Genomic DNA, 9,542 nt, shown 5'->3' on the forward strand with positions numbered 1-9,542 from the left:
AGGCCAGGAAGTGAGGTAATCAGGGTTGGTTTTTCACTGAATCCCTGCCCAAGATGACTGCTGGGAACACCTAAGACTGATCTGGGGAAGGGAAGAACTGGATCCAGGCTAGAAGGTGTCTGGCCTGTGAATATCTGGAATTCTAAGCTGCAAGCAAAAGAAGTTGGTCTTCAAGAATCTCTGCAACCTGCTTAAAACCACATTTCGGGAGAAAAATTACTTCTTGTGGCCAGTTTCTTTAGTGTACTAAGCTTAGTTTGTGTGTTTGCTTTATTTGCCCAACTAATCTGCTTTGATCTGTTTACTATCCTTTATAATCACTTCAAATCTGATTTTGTAGTTAAGACACTTGTTTTTGTTTCCTATAAACCAGTTTGTGCAATTCATAACTGGGAGGCAAAAAGCTGTGCATCTCTTTCTCCTCACTGAGAGAGAGGGTGATTTTCATGAGCTTACGCTCAACAGATTTGGGTGCAGCACAAGACAATACCATTTGGGGTTTACACTCCTGGGGGTGTGCGCACTTGAGTGCTGGGCAATCCCTGAACTGAGTCTTCCCATGCAGAGCTGTTCTCAGTGTCTGTGTCCTTTTGCAGCTGGGTGCTGCCTTACCTGTGTGTGTTCTGGAGGAGGCTGGAGGGCCTGGCTCAGCAGGACAGGGCAAGGGAGCCCAGGCTGGAGGAACAGGCGGGCTCAGTGGGGACCCCAGTACATCAGGTGGCACTCCGGGGGAGAGGGGGCAACCTGTCACACCTGAGTCTATAATTGTTACAATAACCTATTATCAATTTAAAAGAGAGCATTCCCCCTGTAACGGGGAATTTTATACACCTATACTGCAGCATTGGAAAGGGTGTTGCTATCTGTGCGTCTACAAACATGGGATTTCTTTATAAAAAACCCAGTTCATATTTAAGTTCTGGGATCTAGAGTCCTTGGTCCCTAGAAATTTTCATCAGAATTAGCCAGAGATATATTGCACAGTGTACACAGCTTAATGGGCGATTCAATGACAGCAAATAAACAATCACAACAGCAGCAGTCAGTACATAGAGGCTGGTACCTTGTCAGATCCTGGGACCACTTCAAAGATACTGAGCTGGTTCCTCGTCTCCCTCATATAGCGTTCTTTTTCAGGACACATGTCTGGGCATGTTCCAACAAATGTTTTAGCTTTGCCTAGATCAGTCCTTTTTACTCGAGCTAAACAAGTGTTACACAAAAACAAGTGTTAAGTGCCCTGCTCGTTCATTTCCAGCTGATGTACATCACCCAGCTATAATCAAATCAGACTACAGCCCTAGGTATGCCACGTTTCAGCAGGAACCCAAACATCCACTCTATTATTTACTATTAGGAGAGTGCTGACAGTGCGCTGTACTGAACAAACAGAGGGTAACATGGTCACTTTCTTAAGGAGCTTACAGTCTATAAAGATCATTCAGCCACAAACAGTGGGTGACCTGACAGAGGAGTCCTCTGCTTCAGTGACTTTGCATTTATCACTCTATCTAGCCCCGTGGTGGGCAACCTGCGGCCCGCGGGCTGCATATGGCCCATCAGGATAATCTGATTGCGGGCGGTGAGACATTTTGCTGACAATGACCGTTCACAGGCACGGCCCTCCGCAGCAACTGGGAGAAAAAGGGGTAGAGGTACTCTGGACTAGTAGTTCTCAACCTTTCCATACTACTGTACCCGTTTCAGGAGTCTGATTTGTCTTGTGTGCTGCAAGTTACACATCTCTTAAAAACTGCTTGCTTACAAAGGTCAGACATAAGTGTCACAGCACGCTATTACTGAAAAAGTGCTTACTTTCTCATTTACCATGTAATTATAAAATAAATCAATTGGAATACAAATATTGTACTTATACTGTAGTGTAAAGTATATAGAAACAAGTCTACCTAAACAGATCAGTCCCCCTGACAGGAGGAGAAAACCATGCTATTTTATAGGCTGTTCTATGCATCACACCCATCCACCATGGTATCTGAGCATCCAGAGTCTAACCTCTTTGGTTTCATACGCAGACATTACTCTCATTTACCTGACTCGAGAGTCCCTTTCCAGCACAAAAAAGATTTTAAATAATGTAAGCAGATTTCATAATACTTTATTGCCTAGTTTCTCTCCCTAGTAAAGATAGAGAGATTGTGTTGATCTCATCAGACAAGGCTAATAAGAATTTAGCTAATACAAATGTACTAATGGGGAAAAACTCTACAAAATTATAAAATAACATTCTAACATTTCAGAAGTGAGATGCCATTTTTATCATAAACTAGTTTTATTAAATACAACAAAATAAATGAAAAATAAAGATAAAAGTTTACCCTCTTGGGATCTGAGCTCATGTATATTATTGTCATTTGAGTAGTTGACCTGGCCCTCCTAAAGATGCACCTTAATAGATGTTGAACTTCTAGATTTGTAGGGTCTTATTTTAAACTTGGATTCTCAAGAGTGAAAACTAGGATACGAGATTTGCTATGGCACATCAAACCATTGGTCCATCAGGTCCTACCTCTAGTAGTGGCCAATACTGGATGCCATAGAAAAAGGCTACGTTTTGACAGAGAAAGAATTTCTTCCTAGTTCCTACAGTTTGATAATCCTCATCTACACATGCATAATTACAAATGTTACCTTGTCTCATGATTTTATCCCTTTGGTCCAGAAGGCGATATTTGTCTTCAGAGGTCTCTGCCACTGAGCCTATCAGGTTACTGAGAGAGGATGCTGATACTGCCAAACCCTCAGAGTTCTGCCCTTCAGTCGCAGAATCAAATGGGTCTGCCTGAAACTGCCGCGACTTTGTAAGAGCAGATTTCTTAGCTGGAGAACTAGAAATAAACAACAAATTTGATCAGTGATACACTACTGTACACTGTGAAAATAAAAGGGACTGCAAGCCAAAGAGAATATAAATTTGCTTGGATTTCTACCCTTAATGTACATCTCACTTTGTTGTCTAAAATGATTATGGAAATGTGATGCTATCAACGTTATACTTCTGTACATTACAGTTATGACTGTCAATGCAGTCTTGAGTATTTAGACAACTCATTTACATAAATGCATAATTAATTTCAGTGGCAGTTATGTATCTAAATCCCCTAGACAGTTCTGAAAAAAATCTCAAATTTGGACAGCCATTGGACATAATATTTGCAGCAGTTTTATATCAGTATACAGTATGATAGTCTGTATCTGTTCCTGCTTGTGATCAACTGTTTTGTATAATACTAAATAACTAGAGTGTTTGGCTAGTCAAATCGCTTGACGGACTATTTAGTCTTGAATAGATGGTATCTTACATGTTGGAATGCTACCCAGAAACACAACAGGTTGTTCCATTAGGACCATACTCCGTACCAACACAAATATATCAAGAGACTATGAAAGGCCCAATCCTGCAAACATTTTGTAAGAGTTGATTATACAACAATTAATTTTTATAAAAAATTAGGACAGTATTTACAACTGAGATTTATTTGCATAGTGAGCTTCAAGTTTTAAAATGCAGCTGAGCAAAATGAACTGCCACAATCATTTAATGTACAACATTTTATTTTTCTCACCCCACAAAACAGAAGTGGCTGAAGGGATTTTGCTCTAACAGCTAAGGAAAATTCACCTTTGGGAAGAGAACAAGCTTGGAAAACTTCAGCAAGCTAATGGTTTGTGATCTTAACTATAGCGGTTGTTATCTAAGCCTATTACAATGAAAAGAACAGAAGAGCAGTTGCTTTATGGTCTTATAGCCAAAACAGTGTGAGGCCCCATTGGGGAAAAAAGCCACAGATATATAACGTAACAGGCAAATTAAATAAGGCATCTTAAGATCCAAATCATGCATGAAATCAGAAGCGTTGCTGCACATATAGGGAAAATAATCTGTTCAGCATATGTGTCAACCTTCAAATTGTAACACGACCAAGAAGCTCCTAACACACTCACATTCCAACCGGAATGAACAACAGTGAAGGTAAACAATAAATATACAATACAGTTAAAAGAACTTATCTGAAGCTGCAAACAAAACTGCCACGAATAAATGGGAACTTTGATTTTTTGTTTCTTATTTATTCAATACAAAATGATTGTGGTTACTAGACATACATTCTGATAGGAAATTCTTGTCATGGAAAAAGTCTCTATCAGCCAGTCTCTTAGGGTACGTCTAGACTACCCACTGTATCGGTGGGTAGCGATCAATTTCTCGGGGATCGATATATCACGTCTCATCTAGACACGATATATCGATCCCCAAACGCGCTCCTGTCGACTCCGGAACTCCATCAGCGCGAACGGCAGTAGTGGAGTCGACAGGGGAAGCCACGGACGTCGATCCCGCTCCGTGAGGACGAGAGCTAAATCGATCTAAGATACTTCGACTTCAGCTATGCTATTCACGTAGCTGAAGTTGTGTATCTTAGATCGATCCCCACGCCCAGTGTAGACCAGCCCATAGAGAAATGAACATACCTTTTACTAGACGGGTTCCTACTGGCGGAGGGTCTTATTAAAGATTTGCAAAGAGGGGAATGCTGATAGTTTTGTTCATCTTTGCTTTGTCTGCCTTCATCTTCATCAGCCTTTTTCTCCTTAGATGAAAATTCTCCCTTACCAAGACCTGAATAATATACCAGGTGAGATCAGATACTTGCCAAATCATGCAACTGACATTTTAAAATGTACTTCTTGAAAAATGTGTTCTAATTTGTTTTAATTTTATTTCCTTATGGTTTTAGAAGTCACAGTCATATGAACTTATACAGTGTTTTCAAGCTATTTTGCATTAGATAATGTGTCATGCACAAATCCAATTCCACAATGTAGGACTAGGAAACTTATTGGTTCTATTGCAAACTGACAGAATGAGACACTACGATCCATACTGTTATGTAGTTCAATATGAAACGACAAAAGGTTTATTTAGCAATAACTGTAGTTGTTTGGCAAATCAGGAAATGTAAAGCCTGATTATCTGAATTTTGAATTTCCCAAATTTTGGATGTTTCCCAAATCAGAAATTTGTACACACATGAATTTTATCAGAAATTGTGATTACTGAAGTGGTTTGAATGTCTCCCAAGACATTTGGATAATCAGGTTTACCTGTACAGACTCATTCTCGGGTGCATGTGTCCTCAGAACTTAAATCTGAACCCTGTGGAAAGCTGGGGCCATGTGCACGCTCTTTGGCCGCAGCAGCACACATCTGGTATGTTAGCAGTTTGTTCTGCTAAAATGATCAGAAGTGAAATAATTTAAGATGAAGCCATGGTCACCATCAGGCTCCCAAGCTGACACCGTAAGGAGATGAGCGTGGGCCAACAAGCCCTCTCAGAGCTCCAGGGAGACACCACTGCAGCAGTTTGCAATCGTTTCTTGTGGGCGAGTTTAGGGCTGTGGAATGAGGAGGCAACACTTTTAGTACTGGTGTTTGTCCCAGCGTTACTCAAATGCAGCCACCAGGGGCTTTTCTTGCAGCCTCGGCCTCCTGGGCAGTGGTTTGGGCGAGCGGGGGGCAAAGCAGGGGCCCCTCCCCAGTGGTTGGGCCCCACCTCCCTCTGGACGAGCAGTTAGTGAGTTCCCCACCTTCCCAGGAGTGGTGGGGTTGGGCTTCAGCCCTGGGGTGCGGGCAGCAGACTCCAGCCACGGGGCTTTGGGCTCTGTCCCCAGACCCCATCCCCTGGGTGTGGGGCTTTGGGCTCCGTTCCCTGGCTGTGTGGTGGCAGGCTCTGTCCCTGAGCTTATCCCGCCATCACCTCCGCCCCCCTCTGCCTTCCCCAGTGCCCCACTGCCCCTGTACCCACCTCCCCATCCAGGGCTTAATTTGTCCCCGGACTTGCTGGGGCTGAGTAAGTCTGCTGTGAAAAGTGATATTAACAAACATACAAACATCACTTTTCACAGCAGATTTACTTATCCCTAGCAAGCCTTAAAGAAACAAAACAAAAAAACCCACAACAACGCAAAAGAGCAAAGGAAAGAACAAGAGAAACAGACAAGAATGTTCAAAGCCCCTTATTCGTGTTTCTAGTCTGGTTTGGTCCAGTACAGAATAGAGACAACTGTACATTATTTATATTATTGAGTCTGCAAAAAACCAAACAAACCCTACACAGATACATTATAATGATTTGGACATGTATATGTGCATATTTGTTTGTTTTTTCTAAAAGTTAATTAAGTATTTTAGGAAAAATTGTCAGAGTGGCCACCAGCAAGAATTGGTGGCTGCACCCTGAAGCCACCAACAACTGTTTTGCGAGAAACCCCGTGCAGAGTACCACGTAGTGATACTCAGATCCTAGGCGGATGTTTACAATAAGGTTAACTAGACTAGAGTGTTTTGTTCCATGGGAACAAAGCTAACATGGGAGGTATACTTCCAAACTGGACCACCACCTGAGGGAGCTGTTCATTACGACTCATGTCTGACAGACCCATACAAATCTATGACATTTAAACACGTATTTTAACTGAATACACCAGAAGAGAAAGACGTAACTAAGTGACCAAAACATGAGGAAAGGAGGGACAGGAAAGAAACTGAAGAAATCAGCACCATGGCTCCTCATGTAACCTTACAACAAACATTAAATTCAGCCAGGGAGAGTGTATCTTCCCCAGAATTCAGCTTTCCAGATGGCTCCTAGTTTGCAAGAATACTAGAAGGAGAAAACACCATCCCTTTTATTATGCAGATAGTTCTCAAATTAAAATTTTACCCAACCAATGTAAAAAGTTTATTTTGCAGCATGAGGCTCTTGCTACTCATAAAAGCATAATCTTAGGAACGTTCACTACAGCTAGTGCCTAATCGCCTGGTTATCCATGGATGCTTTATAAAGGCATTATAGCTTTTAGGTGGGACAGTTAAATTCAAGACCTACGTTTAATCCTTTGGGGGCGGGGGGGAGGTGAAGTAGGAGGACAGCAGATTAGATATCTAATAGGAAAGGCTATGTCATGGATATTTTTAGTAAAAGTCATGGACAGGTCACAGGCAGTAAACAAAAATTCACAGCCAGTGACCTGTCCATGACTTTTATTTGGGGGGAGAGGGGACACGGCCCTGGGGGCGCTACGGGTTCTGCGGGGAGTGGGAGGGTGCAGGTACTGCCGGGGGTGCTGGAGGGATTGGCAGGGCTGGGGCAGGTTCCCTCCCCAGCTCCTGGGAAGCGGTGACCTCCAGTTCCTAGCTCCATGTGCTGCCTCCGCTCCATCCCAAGCCCCAGTTCTGCAGCTCCCGTTGGCTGAGAACCGCAGCCAATGGGAACTGCAGGGGACAGCGCCTGTGGACAGAGGCAGCACATGGAGCTAGGAGCTGAGGGAGGGGAGTTCCTGTTGCCCTTCTGGAGAGACCTCCTCAAGTAAGCACTGCCCTGCACCCCAATGCCCAGCCCTGAGCCCCCACAAAAAAACTCCTGCTGTTGCGGGGTGGGGGGACCGAAAGGGCCCCAGCAGCAACTGGTGTGACTGGCCCAGGGGCTGCCCGAGCTGCTCAGGCAGCTCCTGGGCCAGCCGCAAGGGCCGCTGCAGAAGTCACAGAGGTCATGGAAAGTCACGGAATCCGTGACCTTCATGACAAACATGGAGAATTAATAATAGATGCTTGGAAGAAAACCACTCTCACTTACTGACCATCGTCTGATGAACAATTTCTGACTGTAAAAAGCTGAGGGTTAGCAGACACCACCAAGAATTGCTTTATTTTTTAGTTTTTACTCCAAGTACATTCATCTTATTTTCTTACAAACAGACTGTAAAAATCAGATGCTGTACATGAGCACAGCCTTTGCATTTGGTGCCCATCACAAAGGGAGAAACAACCATAGAAACAGTGTTTTACTTTAATTCCAATCTGGTGCAAACAGGTGCCACACCACTGAAATCAACTGATTGTCACCCTCTTATATCATGCCTAGAAGAAACACAGAAAGTAAAAGCTTACTTGTTTTCTTCTTATGCCAAAATGTTACTATATCTTTGTGTAACCCTTTTGCCTTCTTCCTTGCCTGAGCAGCGCAGGCCTGAAAAAAAGCATGCAATGCCAGGGACAATTAGCATCGGAACAGGATGTAAAGAAGCCTACCCAGCATGTACAAAGATATGTTTGCTTGTTTCATTGGGAGTTCAGTCATCTCCCTAGATGTCACTAAAAGCCCAAATGCCATATGTGGCGAGCAGACTGCCCCAGAAGCTTGCCTTGTGGTGGAGGTCACATAAAGCTGAGGTCTGTGGTACCCTAATAAGTATCGTATCAGGCTGATATCTCTCGAGACTAAAGGCCTCTTTTTAACCGCAGAACAGGTACAGCATGTGCTAGCAACATAGTCTGCCCCATGCTGTCCCATCAATATACCCCAGTCCTGATCTGATGGGATCACCTTTAGTGGTTAGAATATAGTCTCGTCTCCAGATGTTGATTCGTTAGAGCAGAAATCCATTAACTCCAACACAGTGAATGGCTGTACACATCCCAAACATACATCTAGCTACTACACATCTATTTTTAAAATTTACATTACATACTCACATGATCAAAAAAGTGAATAATAGCCAGCTTTTTGCTGCGCCTGGTAAGGACGCGCTGGACTTTCGCCTGTCCAAAATGCTTCTTGAGCACATTTGTGTCATTAAGGTAGTCAGGGATATTTTTGCACTGGATTGCTGTGAGTTCACTTGGCGATACGCCACCAAGACTGTCCACACTCTCGCTGCTTCGATTTCGACGTGAAGGAGTCACAACAGCAGAATCTGAGAGAAAATGTTGAAAGAGTGTGGTTTCTTATTTTGGATCTCAAGAAAGTAGATGTTAAATCAGAAGTTTGCATTAAGCAGGGGTACTGACACCTGCAGCACTTATTTACACTGTGGATTAGTTAATGAAAACACTAAAATAATTCAGTGTTAAGATTGAAATTTTGGATTAGCAAAGCAAGGAAATTCAACGCTCTCATGGCAACATTAACTAGCCCCCTGTAACGAAGAGTCCTTTATTACAACTGGCAAAGTGTGCAATTACGTATTTTAAAAATATTGTTCAGCTATGTGGAGCCATGAGAATGGACTAAGCTATACACAATCACATACAGCTAGTTATGAAGTGAGATTAAATAAATTAAGATGTAAACAGGTTCTCTTGTGCATATGTAAAGACAAAAAACTAACAAAATGCAATGTATATTTCATAAAAAAGCTACATTAAAAGAACATTAAGACTGCAGAGTGAAGCACTCAAAATTCAGGAAATGTTAGGCAGCCTTACATCCCACTGTTAATATACATTATGATGTAGTCCTCTTTACAAAAAGCCACATTACTGAAGAAGGCGGTGGAGGAGAAGAAAGCGGGGAAGGGAAGAAGAGAGACAGAATAAGGAATGAGATGGGGAGGTTCGCAAAGGAGGAAATCAAGACATCTCTGAATTTCCAGGGAAGCTTGGAGGTGTCAGGGTAGGAGGGGATGGAAAGGTTACACAGAATTACTATATAAATATTTAGAAAGTGCTAATTATCAGGTGC

At 42.7% G+C, this 9,542-nt stretch overlaps 1 protein-coding gene across 1 annotated transcript in view; it reads right to left on the reverse strand.

The window, feature by feature from the left end:
• Window positions 1–9,542, reverse strand: part of LOC120375052 (minichromosome maintenance complex component 3 associated protein) — a 74,965-nt gene that overhangs the window by 60,216 nt on the left and 5,207 nt on the right. Inside the window, exons 3-7 of the mRNA XM_039495638.1 lie at window positions 8,555–8,775; window positions 7,970–8,048; window positions 4,492–4,639; window positions 2,650–2,846; window positions 1,064–1,203 (exon numbers count right to left, since the gene is read on the reverse strand). Coding sequence (XP_039351572.1) covers window positions 1,064–1,203; window positions 2,650–2,846; window positions 4,492–4,639; window positions 7,970–8,048; window positions 8,555–8,775 — 785 coding nt within the window. The remainder of the gene's footprint in view (window positions 1–1,063; window positions 1,204–2,649; window positions 2,847–4,491; window positions 4,640–7,969; window positions 8,049–8,554; window positions 8,776–9,542) is intronic.

The sequence above is a fragment of the Mauremys reevesii genome, linkage group 11 (assembly GCF_016161935.1).
Source record: "Mauremys reevesii isolate NIE-2019 linkage group 11, ASM1616193v1, whole genome shotgun sequence".
Lineage (NCBI taxonomy): Eukaryota > Metazoa > Chordata > Testudines > Geoemydidae > Mauremys > Mauremys reevesii.